At 43.2% G+C, this 18052-nt stretch overlaps 3 protein-coding genes across 3 annotated transcripts; 1 reads left to right on the top strand and 2 right to left on the bottom strand.

Annotated features, from left to right (window-relative positions):
• Positions 1–6869: 6869 nt before the first annotated feature.
• Positions 6870–11993, top strand: LOC119312555 (protein KTI12 homolog). Its single transcript, XM_037588285.1, has 10 exons — positions 6870–7040; positions 7666–7834; positions 7949–8052; positions 8431–8487; positions 9105–9190; positions 9477–9562; positions 10124–10239; positions 10941–10991; positions 11091–11177; positions 11507–11993. Exons 2-10 carry the CDS (start codon positions 7681–7683, stop codon positions 11669–11671), a joined length of 906 nt encoding a protein of 301 aa, XP_037444182.1. The 5' UTR covers positions 6870–7040; positions 7666–7680; the 3' UTR covers positions 11672–11993.
• A 253-nt stretch (positions 11994–12246) lies between these two features.
• Positions 12247–15448, bottom strand: LOC119312554. The gene is made up of 4 exons (XM_037588284.1): positions 13402–15448; positions 13019–13223; positions 12705–12895; positions 12247–12631 (listed from the first exon to the last, which is right to left on the bottom strand). The coding sequence occupies exons 1-4, from the start codon at positions 15431–15433 to the stop codon at positions 12519–12521; spliced, it is 2541 nt and encodes an 846-aa protein (XP_037444181.1). The 5' UTR covers positions 15434–15448; the 3' UTR covers positions 12247–12518.
• A 696-nt stretch (positions 15449–16144) lies between these two features.
• Positions 16145–17820, bottom strand: LOC119312553 (dnaJ homolog subfamily B member 8-like). The gene is made up of 4 exons (XM_037588283.1): positions 17462–17820; positions 17196–17358; positions 16783–16877; positions 16145–16620 (listed from the first exon to the last, which is right to left on the bottom strand). The coding sequence occupies exons 1-4, from the start codon at positions 17777–17779 to the stop codon at positions 16405–16407; spliced, it is 792 nt and encodes a 263-aa protein (XP_037444180.1). The 5' UTR covers positions 17780–17820; the 3' UTR covers positions 16145–16404.
• Positions 17821–18052: the final 232 nt, after the last annotated feature.

The raw sequence follows: 18052 nt of genomic DNA, 5'->3' as shown, positions 1-18052 counted from the left end.
CTCCAGTGGGTCTTGGTTCCAGTATTTTTTATTTATTTCAAAATAATTCTCCAAAAAGTTTTGTCCAATTCTGAGAACTTTTATTTCTGCACAAACAACAACACCATGATAGTTCTTCTGAAAATAGTGTTAGTCCGGGTTAGTTTCATTCAAATCATGTAAATTAGAGCCCAAGCAAGCTCAAGTGCTCCCTCATGAACAGTAAAAATCTGTACCTACTAATGAAGGGACTAGTGCTTCTGCCCATTCTTCATCAAATTACTCTCGAAATTGGCAAGAATTAGAGCATCTCTAGCAAATCCTGTAAAACGGGCCATCTAGAATAATAAGCGTCGATTTAGCAGACGCGGGCGGTTTTCCTGCCCCGAACAAATCCCACAAGATCGCTCGTCCTGTAATTTTTTTTCGAGATCCTGCATAGTCCGGGCCGTTTCCACCATATCTACAGGAGCCGACCCTTTTTTGCCGTTTCATGGCACTCACTAGGGTGCACATAGAGAGGACCTTTAGCCATGTATCTTTCTTTGGGACTATGTGTCCAGCCTGGAATCTTGCACAGGAGGTGGAATTTCACGTTGTTGAGGATAGTTTGTGATAATTTGTTCTCTGTTCAGGTACAACGCCTTGTTGATTTGGAGCTTATAATGAACGACATATCATGGATTGTTCATGATGAAATTAATGTAATTCGACTTAGCCAAACAAAAGAGAAAGAAGGAAGAGGCAAACAAGTAGAGGGCTCTAAAACTGGATGACCGGATGCTGACCCCCTAGTTTGGGTTCCCCCTGAGATGCCCTAACTATGTAAGCGGCATGGCTCCCCCCGAGATGTTCTAACTATATAACCGGCATGGCTAAGCTAATCTCAACAATCAAATAAGAGCAGAGAATAGCTATTTATATGGACATGGAGTTTCTACATGCAAGCTCAAGTGCTCCCTCGTGAACAGTACAAAAGTAATAAAAAGCTAAAAACATGGGTAATAAACATTAACGAATTGTATACATACATATGAAATTTCATGAATATTTTTTTCTTTCTAAATGCTCTGGAAGAAAACCAAAATTGATGATGAAAACACTATTTTTAAAGCATATATTGGCGCATTGATTTTATTTTATTCTCCACAAAACATTAATAATAATATTATTTTCTTGACGGAAAATTGCACCAATGTAGACAAATCACTAATGTTTATTGCCAAAAAAACAGATATTGTCATGTCTATCTTTTGTGATTTCACTGTTTATCATGGGTGCATTTGAGCTCCCAAGCGAGAAACACTTTCATATCTAAAATTCTACACTATTTGTTTTGAGGAATCCCAAGGCTTTTTTTATTACACAAAGTTCACAATGTTTGGGATACAAATATGTTCATGGGGTTGGCCTAGCCATATGTGACGCCCCTGACCTAATGAGTGAGAAAACTTAGCAAGTGAATGGGCTTCACTATTCAATGCCTGACCTTCAAAAAGAACATTACAATTAAAATTTGAAGCTCGCAATTTGATTTTAGCAATAATTTGAGGATGCAACCCGCGGCTTCCTGTGTGGATGTCCCTTGCAACTTGCTTTGAATCCGTGGTGATCACAACGTCATGGAGAAGAAGATCCTCAGCCAAAGATAGTGATTTCCTGCAAGCAATTGTTTCGAGAGTAACCACATCTCGAACACCATGGCTCACCAAATGCAGACGAGCCTAAATAAGGGAGATATCAATCAAAAACCAACATTCAAAGAAAACTTCGTGGAAACCATGTTTGAAAGTTTCAAAGTATTCCGAAAAGAAACTTGAGATGTTAAGAGGATGATGTTCTATTGTCATGTGAAATTTCAAGTTAAAAATACTATGGGACGCGAGCTATAAAAAGACGAATTTAGCAACGAATAGTGACATTACTGTTCAACACTATTCAATGTTGATTTTGTCTTTTTCATAATTCAGCGATGACTAGTGACATTACTGTTCGGCACTATTCAATGCTGAATTTCTCTTTTTCATAGTTCATATCTCGTAATGAATTGGAACTTGAATTTATGCAAGGCAATAGAACATCATTCTCTTAACATCCTGTATTTTCTTCTTTTTTTGAAACTTCAAAACATCTTTTTCGCGTGATTTTCACTGTTTATCATGGGTGCATTTGAGCTCGCAAGCGAGAAACACTTTCATATCTAAAATTCTACACTATTTGTTTTGAGGAATCCCAAGGCTTTTTTTATTACACAAAGTTCACAATGTTTGGGATACAAATATGTTCATGGGGTTGGCCTAGCCATATGTGACGCCCCTGACCTAATGAGTGAGAAAACTTAGCAAGTGAATGGGCTTCACTATTCAATGCCTGACCTTCAAAAAGAACATTACAATTAAAATTTGAAGCTCGCAATTTGATTTTAGCAATAATTTGAGCATGCAACCCGCGGCTTCCTGTGTGGATGTCCCTTGCAACTTGCTTTGAATCCGTGGTGATCACAACGTCATGGAGAAGAAGATCCTTAGCCAAACATAGTGATTTCCTGCAAGCAATTGTTTCGAGAGTAACCACATCTCGAACACCATGGCTCACCAAATGCAGACGAGCCTAAATAAGGGAGATATCATTCAAAAACCAACATTCAAAGAAAACTTCGTGGAAACCATGTTTGCAAGTTTCAAAGTATTCCGAAAAGAAACTTGAGATGTTAAGAGGATGATGTTCTATTGTCATGTGAAATTTCAAGTTAAAAATATTATGGGACGCGAGCTATAAAAAGACGAATTTAGCAACGAATAGTGACATTACTGTTCGACACTATTCAATGTTGATTTTGTCTTTTTCATAATTCAGCGATGACTAGTGACATTACTGTTTGGCACTATTCAATGCTGAATTTCTCTTTTTCATAGTTCATATCTCGTAATGAATTGGAACTTGAATTTATGCAAGGCAATAGAACATCATTCTCTTAACATCCTGTATTTTCTTCTTTTTTTGAAACTTCAAAACATCTTTTTCGCGTGATTTTCATCGGTTTTCGCCGAATGTTGGTTGTCATATATATTTTTTTTCTAAATAATGGCATTTCCTAAACGGCGCCTGTTTCTTCTATTTCCCCAAACACACCCCCGCGTCGCGCTGGGCTGGCCCGTTTCTTTTTCGTGTTGAAACTACAGGGAAAAAAACGTGCATAAGTGAGGGATCGAACCCGGGAACGATCGATTGATAGACTTCTTTCTTTTCTTTTACTCTTTCTCTAGTTCGTTCGCTGGTCAGTTTCTGGACGGTTTTTTCTTCTTCCTCATTTCCCTTTCTTTTTTTCTTTCCTTAAATGCGGGATCTTTTTTTCAAATTCGATAAACTATTTTCAAATTCAATGAACTTTTTTCACATTCGATGATTTTTTTTCAAATTCAATGAACTTTTTTAAAAATTGATGAACTTTTCTCAAATCCGTTGAATGTTTTTTCAAAATTGATGATTTTTTATCAAAATCCATGAAAATTTTCAATCCGGTGATTTTTTTCAAATATAATGAACTTTTTCTAATTTGATGAACTTTTTTCTAAATCGATGAACTTTTTTCAGAACTGATGAACTTTTTTTCAAAATTGATGAAACTTTTTTCAATTTTTGTGAACTTTTTAAAAAATTGATGAACTAGTTTTTTAAATCAATGAACTTTTCAACTAATTTTCATATTTTTACGTTAAATGTTTCACTAAAAGAATGGTTAAGTAGTACTTGCGTTAGTGGACAAAAGATGTGCGATCCTGAGTTCGAAACCTGGATTTCGCTGTTTTTCTTCACTTTTATTTTTTCGCGACGTGATTACTGTGATCGATCGAAACCCACCTGGGCCGGCCTAGTAGCCTGACGCTTCGAGCGCCAGAACTCGAAACCGGCGCTAAAGGCGTCGGTTAGGAGCTCCCGTAAATAATGTCGGTTCCTAGGCATTCCTGCTAACGGGCGCACACCCCTCTCCCCTTTCATCGGTACTAATGGGCCGGCCCATCTCCCCTATGGTTATATGGTTTCTATACCGCAAAAAACGTACCCGAGATAGAATCGAACACTAGACCTCCTACATCGATGGATGTTGCACTAACCATCACGCCACCCAGCCCACTCGAACAAGTTACATCTTTTGTTTATTCTTTCATATTATCTTTCTCCATTTTTCCTTTTTCTATTTTATGTTTTTTCTTTTTTTGATTCTTCCTTTTTCAAATAGATTAATGTTTTAAATTTTTCTATGAACTTTTTCGAAAATCAATAGACTATTTTTCCAATTTGATAGACTTTTTTCAAAATCAATGAACTTTTCATTTTTTTGATGAACTTTTTTTGGAAATTGATGAACTTTTTTCAAATCTGATGAACTTTTTTAAAACCAATGAACTTTTTCCAAATTTGACGAACTTTTTACAAATTCGAGGATCTTTTTTCAAATTTGATGATCTTTTTTGAAAATTGATGAACTGTTTTCAAATTCGATGAACTTTTTCCATTTTTTGATGAACTTTTTTTTGGAAATTGATGAAGATTTTTAAAATCTGATCAAGGTTTTCTAAAATTCGGTGAACTTTTTTTCTTGATGAACTTTATTCATATTCAGTGAGTTTTCTTTCAAATTTGATGAACAGTTTTTTGAAAACCGATTAAGTTTTTTCTAAATCGGTGAACTTTTTTTCAAATTCGATGAACTTTTTTAAAATTTGATGAAATGTTTTCAATTTTCTTGAATTATTTTGTATTTTGTGAACCTTTTCCAATTTTTCATGAACTTGTCAAATTTGTGATTTTTTTCAAATTCGTAAACTTTTCTTAAATTAGTGACCTTTTTTAAATTTTCACGAACTTTCCAAACCGTGAACTTTTTCCTCAAATTAGTGAACTTTTTTTTAATATGTAGCCCTTTATTTTTTGAAACAAATTCGTGAAGTTTTTTATTTTTTTTAACAGCGTGGATTCATTGGTTTCTTAACTGTTTAGCTGTAATATTACGTAGTACAACCTGGTAGCTCTGGTGGTTAGCCTGTGCGTACGGCACTGCTTCACCCCGAGTTTAAATCCTTGCTACGGCAAGTTTATCTAATGTTTTTTTGCTGGAGCCGCATGGTACTGGGCCGGCCCACCAGGGCGCTGCAGTGGGCGCCAATTGGGTTTAGCGGCGCTGAAGGCGCCCTATAGGAGCTCTCCTAAATAATTTCAGCGCCCTATAGAAGCTCTCTTAAATAATTGCCATTTGAATCCGTGCAAACCGCTACACTACTATTTGCAAAGGAGATTTTTTTTTTCGATGAGGGGCCACATGGCCCCCATTTTCATTAAAAAAATGGAGTCTTTTACAAGAAAAGAGCAATACACTTTTACATCCCTGGCACTAAACCGCATCAGGATGCTACGAAACACTAGCAACCAAACCAGCACTAGCATACTTGTTTAGATAACATCGAGCCAGATCGGCGGAACAAAAGCTAATGCAAAAAAGAGGCAAATGACAATAGAACAAAAGCTAAATATAACTAGCATCAGAATTATCCATTCTTTTGGGTGATAACCAGGAGCGATCCAAGTCTTGAAACCAGCGCTCCAGCAACTGATTTCATCAGATTCTCCTCACATACGGCACCCACCCATATCCTCTCCTGAAGACATCTCGAGCCACCTGGGCAGTCCTTGTAGTGACTAGCTGCAACATGTTTTGTAGTCATTTTTTCTGCAAAATTTTCCACGAATATAGAAGGGAGCAAACAGACATAATAGTATCAGTAGGATCATTGGGCATCACACCTTGAAAGCATGATTTATGTCTCGTTTTTCAAATAGACCATAGCAAAGCAGCAATACCAAGCATAACAACTACTCTATCTTTGTCAGTATAGTTAGGCAACCAATTCTAGCATAATTCAAGGAAAAAGACATGGGATCTTTGGTTGCCCAAGGAGCACCCCACATTACACAATGCTTAGCACCTTTCCAACCTTTTTTAGTTAAGTTATCTTTGGTTAGGATCCTATTCTTGATCACTAACCAGGAGAAGGCTTTAATTTTCAATGGCATCTTCATTCTGCACAGCAACTTATAAGGGAATATAACTTGTCGAGCAACAAGATAATGGTACAGAGATTTAATCGAGAAGCTTACAAAGTAGGTAAGAAGCCATTTAACTTTGTATGGTTCCTCCGACAAAGTCATCCGACTACACATATCAAGTAATTTGTTCCACATATCGAGGGTCTCCCATGCAAACATCTTCTAAATCTGATGCAATCAAAATCCTGGCTAAACACCTTCGCAATAGTGACATGCCTACCAAAGGTCAAGTTGTAAAGACGTGGAAAAATCAAACATAGGGGTTTGTCTCTTAACCAAGCATCCTCCCAAAATTTAGTTTTGCGACTATCACCCACAACTCTCTGACAGCATCTATAAACAATATCTTTAACCTCCATCAAACCATTCCAGAAATGGGAGTTGCCAGGAGATGATTCACACTGAGCCAAAGTTTTCTTTTTCAAATACTTTGCTCTAATCATCTCCTGCCAATCTCCATCCTCGTTCTCTAGCCTCCAAAGCCATTTGCACAAAAAACTTATATTCTTTATATCTAAATTAGTAACTCCCAGGGCACCCTGATCCCTAGGTTGGCACACATTAATCCAATTTACCAGATGATATTTACGCACATCCTCATTTTCTTGCCGGACCAACCGAGCTCGGAAAGAGTCAAATCTTTTACCCACGCCTTTCGGTAATCTAAAAAAAAAGCATGTGACTGGGAATGCTACTCATGCAGGTTTCTGCAAAGGAGATTTTTTTTATTATGACAAAAGTCAAAAGCCGGCCCGTAACTTTCCTCTGCACACGACCCGACCCGTCTCCTCCTCCAGCCCGGCCCAACGGAATCTCCTCCCTCGCAGCACTACCAGTCCACCGCCGCCGAGCCCTAGAGCTCCGTCCCGCCGCGTCGCCGCTTAGCGCAAGCACCACCGGACCGGCAGCAGACGAGGGGCGGCCAGCGACCTACTTCAACGGAGCGCGGACGGAAGGTGAGCCCCATCTCCCCTCTGCCCTTCTGCCCGTATACCCCAGGACAGCAACGGCCATCTCTCTCGGCTCCGGCCGAGGCTCCTCCATGCCCGGCCGCAGCCCACGGTGTGCCCCCTTCCAATTCGTCGGCGCCGCACGACCTTCTCGCTCTCGCGATCGATTCCCCCTAACCAATTTCGGCTCCCCTACAGTGGGAGGCAGTTCTCGCCACCACCTCGTCGAGGAACCTCGCTCGAGAGCTCGCCATGTACAGAGAGATATGGTTAGAGATATATGATCAGCGATACTGATTTGAGATCTCCGTGCTGGGTTTTAATTAGGAGTGCCTTTTTATTCCCTATTTGTAGCCAAACCAAACGACTAACTTCGAATATTTTGTCAAACAAAAGGCTGACCAGCTATGTGATATATAAACTTCCTTATAAATCATCAATTTCCTCGTATTTCATATGCTGTATCGACCTCGATAAATGGCATTTATGGTGGCCCTTTTGACACAGACAACAATATCCATCCACAGAGTGATTTAGCATTAAACATTTGCAAATGGGAATTTTCTCAACTTTTAGCTTGTATTTGAAGATGGAACCATGCCCTGATGCTTTTGCTTATCCATCTCCTAAGGTTTCTACATCTTCCATGGCGCTCGTGGTGATGTGCGGGCAGCCGTGCAGCGGCAAGTCAGAGGCTGCAGCTTGTCTCGCTGCCGCTCTTCGCTCCTCCGTGCCTGATGTCACTGTCCGCGTCATTGATGAGTCATCGCTCCATCTTGGACGCAATGAAAGCTACAAAGGTATTGTCGGTTTTTAGTCTTCATGTCTTCTCTATGCTACTGTTCAATTCATTTTTATTGTTCTTTTACCATCCGCTTATTTCTGCCAACCGATTTTGTGCTTTTCTTTCTTAGATATGGTTGTGGAGAAAAACTTAAGAGGAGTTTTGAGATCAGAAGTTGATAGGTCCGTGTCACGGGATGGCATAATCATCGTGGATTCTCTGAACAATATTAAGGTGATGGCAGTACTGTGTCCGTAATTCTATTGCTGCAACTTGCAATCACTACTCCACTCTCAATCAGTAATAGAAGATACAAGCAGTACCGTATGGTTATCTTCTTTATGTATGTTTTTGTTGTACTTGGCACAGTGTGATCAGGGAAAAAACTTAACAAAATCTGGTCCCCTCCCTGTGCTATGGTTTTTGGAACCACTCAAGTTTAAGAATTACAAGCTCAAGTCCATCGTTTTACATAGTAAAAAAATGTCAATATAGCTCAGTTTTTGTTGTTGTTTCTTGAGCAGTTACTATGTAAACTGTAATATGAAGTAGATTCTGCAACTTATGTTGTACTATGTTAGAGGCGTGATGATTTTTACCTATAATATGCAGGGGTACCGATACGAGCTTTGGTGTCTTGCGCGTGCTTCGGGAATAAGATATTGTGCGGTAGGCACTTGATGTCCTGTTTATTGACTGTTGCATTCATTTTACACATAACAGGTTTACACTAATATGAGCATAGCACAATGAAATGATGATGAGATGGCATCATGTGTTCTCTAAGTATTGTTGTTGGTTAGATAGCAATAGAAGTCAGGTAGTAAAGAGGCAACCAGATAATCATAAATGCCACATAATAATGGAGCTAACACGAGCTAATTGATGTGATTCATGACTGGTGATTGGTGAAGACCCACCGACATTAAAATGTCAGTTCAGAAATTAAGTTCTCCCTCCGACCCATATTACTTGTCGCTCAAACGGATGTATCTAGCATTGAAATACGTCTAGATACATCCATTTGAACGACAAGTAATATGATTCGGAGGGAGTACAACATGGGAAATTGGAGGGACAGACCTTTATAAATAAGATGTATTAGCAAAGTGATCTTAATTTTTTTACCTGATTTGCAAACCATGATTATGTCCTACACAAAGTATCCTATTGAAGAGGGTGCATGTAGAAACTATTGGCCAGTTTACTGCGCTTTTGCACCATTTAATATTGTAAATGATATAATAGTAAGTGATTTCCATCATACTTCATCTTTTATGTTTCAGTTCTTTTGTGATACAGAAGTGGACCATTGTAGGGATTGGAACGTCAAGCGTCAGGAGAAAGGAGAACCCTCATATGATAGCAATATGTAAGATATTTCTCTCGTGGCTCTTGTCGACCTGTTTGCAAAATGTAATACCTCTTACGAATGAGATATATGCTGCACAGTTACTTTGTTTGATCTGATTTCGAATTCATGTATATATATATATATATATATAGTTGGCATTTTTATTTCAAATCACTGAAATATTTGATAGGTTATGGAAGGATTTGCTGTTGTATCGGGTTTATGGGGAAAGTAATGGACTCTTTGTCTCCTTCAGTTTACCGAGCAGGTGCCATTGCTCTCATGATTTCTTCTGTTTTCACAGATTTGAAGATCTGGCAAGGAGATTTGAGAGGCCTGATAGTCGTAGCCGCTGGGATTCCCCTCTTTTTGAATTGTTTCCATCTAGAGGTAGTCAAATACAGTAGCTCTTATTTTGTCTAATTATTTTATTTTCACAGCATGCGTGATCTGAATCAGTACTAATATTTTCATGGTATATCTAATCTTTGTAATTAGTATCACATATGTCTAGTAGCTTATGCATTACTCACCATAGTAGATGTTCTGTCCTTCTATTGTTCTATAGTCCCTATTGGTTGAACCCACAATATTTATTGCTTGTTATTGTCGAACACTCATAGAAACTCATGCTCATGTGATTGGTTGAATTGGTAATTATTTTAGTTAATTACTCCCTCCGTCCCATAATATAAGAGCGTTCTTTACACTACACTAGTGTCGAAAACGCTCTTATATTGTGGGACGGAGGGAGTAGTTTATTGTCAGACAGAAAATTCCAGGCTTCTTTTCACAATCCTTTCTATCCATTTTTATATTGGTTACACAAGAATTAGTACCACCCAAGAAATGGTCACTATACTTGCCTAGTGCTCGCTCTCTACTTCTTTACTTCCTTAATTGTCTCATTATCCCATTTGATCGATCTGTTTTATCTACTGTTTTCAATAGAGGAAATTGTGGAATCTTCCCCTGTTATTGCTGAGGCTGTATCATATTTGACTAAGAAAGTGGATTCGAAAACAAGAGATGTGAAAGTTCTCCAGCCTACAATAGCTACTCAGTCTGTAAGTATAAATGTTTTTCTAACAAAGAATTTTTTGTATACATCATTGATTGACTACAACTGCATGGTCTTCCAATACATAAACAATTCCAAAATTATTTGGTACTCTGTTAATGCCTGCATGAATTTGGTGTGGTACTATATATTGCAGCCAAATACAAGAACATATTAAGGAAATGTAGTTCCTATGCTTTTTTCCCATGTTACACTATCGGTGAATTTGGTTAAAGCTAAGCTGGCCTATCCAGTCTTTCATGTGCTAGTGTTGGCTTAGCTGTTGCCTCTAATCTGAATAATCTTTTGAAGGTTAGTTATGTTTTCCTAGACAAGCACTAAACTATGTAGTAAGTAGTTACGGAAGTGCTGTTCATGTGATTCTTGCCCACGAAAGCGAGCTGGTTTGTCTCCCCATGCAGCTAATTTTCTATCCATCCCAGGCTACGGTGCCTAAAAGAAATTTTGCTTGCTCCAAATGCAGAACGGTGCCGGGCTAGGCTAGGTTTTTTTTTTTGCTTGAAATCCAGATGAACCATATCTCAAACGAATCCTGTCAAACTCTGAATACTCCATGATGCAAATGCAAAAACAATTAAAGTCTTCCTACTATTGTGCAAATACTGTGTATTTCCAACCTGCAGTACTGTTCCATTCATACTGGATCTCCTGTAGATTTATACAAATCCTGACTTGATAATATTTTAGGTACGGACTACTGAGGGTAATTCGCTCTACGAGATGGACAAAGCAACACAGGTAACTGCAGTTTTCCTGGCTGATGATATCTAGTCCCAGGAAATGTAGCAACTTTTTTAGAAGGAGCTGCAAACCTGTGATATGAACTGCACTTTGCAGGAGGTGGTCAGTGCAATTGTGGAGGCACAGTCTGGTGGTCTTGGGCTTGCCATGAATAAGATTTCTCTTGGAGCCGACTTGCCAACTATATCCTTTACTGTTTGAGCAATATGCTCTTAGCAAATTATATTATTGCAGGAGTTGTAAATAAAATATATCCGTCTTTGTGCATATGTAGGCTATGTTCTGTATGCACAACATGCCATGCATTCTTTTTCAAACTTGCAAATGACTTTTCAAACACCGATCAAGCAGACTAAAAATTCTGAGGTAGAGTAGTTTTCTGTCTCATGGTCTCAATCTGGAATTGGATTCATCTTTCTATATTATTGTTTTGCCATAAGATAATCAAGTGAAGGAAACCACCATTCGTTGGATATTATCATTGTGCGGTGAGATCCTTAACTGACTTTTACATTAATCTTCGAAGATCGGTTGGCCTGCCTGAGCTACGGAGCCTCCGACGCACGTTCATCAAGCTGGCAGGGCAGTACAGCTTGAGCGGGCGACCCCCACCAACAGATGCCGACAGCGCGAAGAGGATGTTTGTTGACTACTTGAACCGAGAAATCGGTGGGTGATTCTCTGATGAGTAGTCCTGCCTATGATGTACTAGTTCCCAGGTGACAAAATGCAGGCGCTGGTAGCGTTTTCCCCTGCCATGCTCCTCATCTGGCTTCTTTCGGGGCTTCCAAGGAGATTATTTTGCCTCGCATGAGCTTCGCCACAAGTATTCATAAATGGCATGCCGCTGTGTAATTCTGTAGCTCCTGTACCACCCAAATAGTTTTCGCTGGTGTTGCAACTTTTAAAGTACACAATTTGGAAATATTTACTGAATCATTTATGTAGCGGCTGCAACTTGTTACAACATATTTGAAAACCGGCTCCAGATTAGTGTTCTTTGTTCTGCTATAATATCCTAAGCTACTAGTCCAACTACCTTCTTCTGTTGATAATGGGAGGCCCTTCAGATTTAAAAAGAATAAATCTGATGTTGATTATGTCGTGCAGAAAAAATAAAACAAAACAAAAACAAAGCTGCTGCATACTTGCAGCATATTAGGAGAAGCTCTGGTTTTAGAATATCCATGACCGGATAAAGACAGAGAAAAACATCCAATCTCTAAATACCTCAATCACAAAGACAAGAAACTATCTCAAGCACTGAAAGATACATTAAAGTCTAAACCACAGAACAAGAAGCACCTGTACTTTCCACAGATCAAGAAGCACCTCTATCCCTTGTATGCTGCTTGCATAAAACTTCCTTTTTTCCATCGAAATATCACAAGCATCGAAAGATGCATTAAATTTTAAATCACACAAGAAACACCTATATCCTTTTTGCTACTCGAAAAAGTTTCTTTTTTCTTCCAGATAACTGCTACATGGAAATATACCACAAGCAATTCCCTTCTACTTCCATTAGTTTACAGGTTTATCCAAGTTAGAGCTCTCTTCATGATTGGAATCATCTTTGTCGTCATCATCGGCCTGGATTCCTCGGGAAGCGCCTTGGATCATCTCATCATCGACTCCTGCAAACAAAATCTTCATGTTTAACCCTCAACATTACCCACGGACAAACGGGTAAGCAAGGAGGATATGTACCTTCAATGAAGGACTCGAATTCATCGCCCGGTCCTGCTGATGGGGTCCAGTTGAATGGTTGACTAATCTCCATCCAGTTTGGCTGCTCCGTCGGTCCAGAGAACAGTGCAGATCTATCCACCACCCAGTCATCAACTATGTCTATGTAGTCTACCGAGATTGGATCAAATGCATTCGCCTTGTATTGTTGCCTATGAACAGTTATACATAGATCAAATCACTTGTTGCATCCATGCTTTGCTAGTTTTTCTATTTTTATTCTCAGAATAACATGTCATCGATTAAAACATTCTATGTAACGGGGATTTGGTTACCTGTTTTGTAGCCGCAGGTTGCATTGAACAAAGGTGAGATGATGCATTCGTTGACGTTCAAAAATATTCATTCTTTGGTCATGGAGTGGTTCGAAAGGAATGTGTGTCCGATCACACCCTTTAGCGCTGCAGGTTTGACTGAGGATACGTACTGCCAAACGTGTTAAATTCGGGCATGCTCCGCCATACATATACCACCACTCAGCTGCAAGATAATACAACATGTTAAGATCAAAGTATCATCAAACAAACTTGATGCTTTAACAAATGGAGCGTGGAAGGTTGGTTCAGAAACCTCATGCTTACAGGAATACTAGTATAATTTAGTCAATCAAGTAAAAGTAAGTTCAATACAATCTGTAATTCTGTATAGTAGTACTAACCAGGAGGTAAAGTACGCCGGGCTCGGATAGCCATTTGCCTACGAAAATCCCCAGCTGCCTCGCTCCGATACATGTTAAGCTCCTTCTGAATTTTATCTTGGATTTTGACATCAGACACCAGCCTTTCTACACAGTCTAGCATTCCTGAGAAAATCTCATTCGATATGTTATCTCTAATTCCGTCAAAAAACAGTGGATTTAGGAAGAAACCAGCTGAATGAAGCGGTCGCTGCATGTGCTTGTCCCATCTCTGGTCAATAATGTTCCAGTAAGGCATATAGTCGCTCTTCTTCAGTAGCTCTTTCTTGATTGCTGCTTTGGCTTTGTATAATCCAGCATAAACATACCCCATAGCAGGCCTCTTGTTGCTACCTACCAGCTTAAGAAGATGCACAAGTGGTTCGGTGGCACGAACAACTAAGGCACATGAAGACCAAAATTGCGAATTGCTAACAATATTGCTCACTTCTATCCCTCCGGGTATCTTTGGCAGCAGGCAGTGTACCCATTCATCTGAACTGACCATGGCTTGCAAATCTTCCTTCAGACTGTACATGTTTTTCAGTGTCACAAAGTTCATAGCAGCACGAGTCTCTGCAGGAACTAGCAGATCCTTCCCCTGTAGATGTTTCTTCATCAAACTCAATGCAAGAGCACTGCTGTACAAAAATCCAGTGATGGTCTTTGCATTGCTAATGATCTCACTAACTGCCACCGCCTTGCTGAAATCTTCAAGCATACCATCGATGCACCGGAAAGTGCATGGAGACCAGAACAGCGTAGGAAATGTTTCACCTAACCTTTTCCCTGCGGCTGCATGAATCTCAGAGTTCTTTGTGATCACCTGGACGACATTTTTCTCTCCAACTTCCTCAACAACACTCTTCAGCAGCTCAAACAATGCATCTGATGATGTGACGATATCCGTTGCATCGACCGATTTCAGAAACATGGTACCTTCAGGGCAATACACAGAAAAGGTCATCAAGGTCCTGCCTTTGTCAGCCGTCCACTCATCGGACAACACTGAGCACCCTGTGCGGGCCCATGACCCCTTGTAGAACTCCAACTGAGCCGTCACTTCGCCCAGCGACTTCTTCAGAACACAGCCGCGGAAGTCATGGTACGAGAACACCTCGGGCCTCCCTCCCATGGACGCAATGGCGTCGACCATCGGCTGGAAATGCACGGAATTCACCGCCTCCAGTGGCACACCGGCGTCATACAGAAACCTGCCGACCGCCATGCAAACCTGCTCCCTGTCCGAGCCAGCAGCCGGATCGGCATGCCTCGACGACGGAGGCGCTGTTGCTGTCGCATCGAGCGCCATGATAGTCTGGTGAGGAGGCTGCGTCTGGGGGGCAGGAGTAGCAGGCTGGAGGGGCTGCTGCTGGGCCTGCGGAGCAGAAGCAGGAGCGCGCCTCACCGTCAGCACCTTCTTCCTCCTCTTGGCAGCACCCCCGCCGCTCCACCCCGTCTGGGACAGCGGCGTGTCCTCGGCGCGGGGGGCCTGGCTGAGCGGGAGGACGTGGATGGGGCTGGCCAGGTCGGCGTTGGAGGCGGAGGGGGAGGGGGATGGCGAGGAGGCCGGCGGCAAGGCGGCGGGCGAGGGGTCGGCGGAGGCGACGGCGGCCATGGCGGCGGCGAGGGCGCGCTTGCGCAGCTTCTTGGCGGCGACGTCGTCGAGGCTGCGGTGCATGAGGGCCTCGACGTCGGCGGGGACGTCGGGGCAGCAGCAGGCGTTGCCCGGGCGGCGCGCGAGGTGCTCCTTGAAGCGGTGGATGCCGCCGCCGAGGAAGTGCTTGCCGCAGTAGACGCACTTGAGGCGGTCCCGCCCCGCCAGGCGCACCATGAGGCAGTGCTTCCACGCCGGGTCGTGCTTCTGCGCCCCGATCGGCACCACCACCTCCATCCCCTCGCCCTCCCCCTCCGCCGCGTCCTCCTCCTCCTCCTCCGCCGCCTCGTCCCTCGCCACCGCCAGCGCCACCGCGTCCGCCGCCGCCGATGACGCCTCCGGCTCCGGGGTCGCCATCCGCCGCCTCCCGCCCTGCACCAGGCATCGTCAGTCACCGAAGAATTAATCCCCAAAAACTTCGCTCCGGACGAGCTAATCCCCGGCCAGGCGGTGAGGAATTAAACCAGGCGAACCAACCAGGGAGAGGACGAGCCGGCCCTGCGGGGAGGGGGAGAAGAAGAGCGGGGAAGAAAACTCACCGGGTTTATTTTTGTTCTCTGTGGTCTGTCGGCGAATCGGCCGGCCGGCCGCCACGGAATCGGCGGAAGAAATCTGGGGCGAGATGGGGGGCGGGGGGAGAAGAAAACCAGGGGCGGAGACAGAACAGGAGCGGTTCGGTTCCGATGGGGTCGATGGACTAGGGTTAATCTCTCTCTTCTCGCGTTGGGCTGCTTGGTTGGCTCGGCCGACCGGGCCAGGCGGGCCGATGCCACGAGTCCCCCGTGATTGGGCCGGTTCGTTGGTGAAGAAAATCCTTCCCTCTCTCTTTCAGTTTCAGGCATGTCCAATGTCTCAAGAGAAAAGAATTCAGACATGTTCAGTATCTTTCAACCCCAAAAAATTGAAGTAAAACTGTACTACTCCCTCCGTTCCTAAATGTAAGTCTTTGTAAAGATTCCACTATAAACCGCGTACGGATGTATATAGATGCATTTTAAGTTTATATTCATTCATTTTGCTCCGCCTAGTGGAATCTCTACAAACACTTATATTTAGGAACGGAGGGAGTAGAAGGAAGCACACGCCTTCTCTTCTCTTCTCTTTCCATAACAAACTGCAGCCCTACGAACCAAGAACAAAAACATTCTGCAAAACGCTCGATCCGTCGCCCCACCGGAAAGCTCTACCAGCTAAATTACAACATCTGGTAGTACCTACCATTACCGCCATCGATCCGGGAGAACAGCGGACCTCCATATGAACACCGGGTTGGTACCGATCAAGGTGGCCGCAGTTGCCCCCGTCGTATGCAGCCGACAGGCAACCGTTCAGCTGAGCCCAAGCTCCTTCTTCAGCTGCTCGAGGACGGACTCTATGTCGGACACGCCATCGTCGGAGCTGTTTGTTCCTTTCTTGTCACCCTGGGCATTTCCGCCTTTCCCTCCAAACTGCGTGTACGGATCGTTCGCGTCGTCTTCCTCGGTGCTCGAGCCGTCGATGTTCAGTTCGTTCTCCAGGAACTCAACAAACTCCTCACCAATCGCCTACATGAGCAGAAATAAATATAATTTGCATGAGCTACACCATAGGCCATAGTTACCAGCTGCAACGTTATAACTGTTCTTCTAGCAAGTGGACATTTTGCCATCTTTTTCCAAAAGTAAAATTTACAATGTGCACCAAAGTTGCCCGCCAAGATAACTTACTGACAGTTCTTCCCACAGGCTGTTAGGTTTCTGCTCTGAGTTCAGGCCAGCCTCCCAGTTCTGAAATTCTGTTTGCAGGTCTTTAAGGAAATCCCCTGCAAAACCAGAAACCAAGTGGCGTCAGCAAAATGGACATTTTTTTTACCGATCGATTAAACTTGTTACATCTGCATAACTATCTTATCTACCGGCCGATTCAAAACTGCAATAGGAATTGAATCTACAAGCAGTTCCTTAGTACTCGAAAACTGCAATGACATGGCACTAACACTAGCAGAGTGTACCACCGCATCAATGATCAACCAATGGTCAGAGAACCATTTCAGTTCACTGACCAGCATAAAATTCCTAGCCCCAGAATAATATACTACTAATTTGTTAGAGCAGAGGAGGAAGAGAGGAGATTTCAGTACCAAACCCATAGAAATCCTCTTCTGCATCAGCTGGCTTGCTGCTCCCGGGAGACCACGAAGAATCAGGGCTGCTGCTGCTGCTCGCGTACTTGGATCGGCTCTCCGAGTTCATCAGCGTGTTGTAGGCGTGCTTGATCCTCAGAAACTTCTCCTGAGCATTCGCCTGCAATGAAGCAGAGCAAAGCATCCCTTAGGGTAACAGTACTGAATCTACTTCCATCGCTGAATCCTGCTGCCTGGATGTGAAGAGGAGGGGAGCGCCGCACCTCCTTGTTGACGTCCGGGTGGTACTTGAGCGCGAGGCGCCGGTACGCGCGCTTGATGTCGGCGGGCGCGGCCGATGGCGCCACGCCGAGCACCTCGTACGGGGACTCCCTCCTCCGCCCTCCGCCGCCGGCGCCTGCGCGCACCCGCACGCTCGCCCGCCGCGTCCACCGGGAGGAGCTGGGGCCCGAGCGGAGGGAGGCGACGGCGCGGAGGAGGGGGAGGAGAGGAGGCGCCGTGCTCGGAGCAGAGCGGTGGAGCGAGGGAGGGGGGAGGAGACGCGGGGCGGCGACGGCGGCGGCGTGCACCGACAGCGCCATGGCGGACGGATTGGGGTTGCGGGGCTCGCGGGCAGGCCGCTTCGAGTGGCGAGCGGCGAGCGGCGTCCCCCGCCGTCCAGATCGACTGGCGCAAAGGATCCAACGGCTGTGCTACAAGCTGATGATGAGTAGCATCCTACGTGGCTTCGTGGCTGCTTTTTAGTGCAAACTGTAAATTTAATTTAGCTGCCCTTTTTTTATCAATAGTACTCCCTCTGTTAAAGGCGTTGTAGACATTTCACAGCATGTAACAGAAGGAATAGTTTATTTCAC

The sequence above is a fragment of the Triticum dicoccoides genome, chromosome 5B (assembly GCF_002162155.2).
Source record: "Triticum dicoccoides isolate Atlit2015 ecotype Zavitan chromosome 5B, WEW_v2.0, whole genome shotgun sequence".
In the NCBI taxonomy this organism is placed as follows: Eukaryota; Viridiplantae; Streptophyta; class Magnoliopsida; order Poales; family Poaceae; genus Triticum; species Triticum dicoccoides.
Note: the sequence above shows the minus strand (reverse complement) of the source record. Positions and strands in the feature narration are given on the sequence as shown.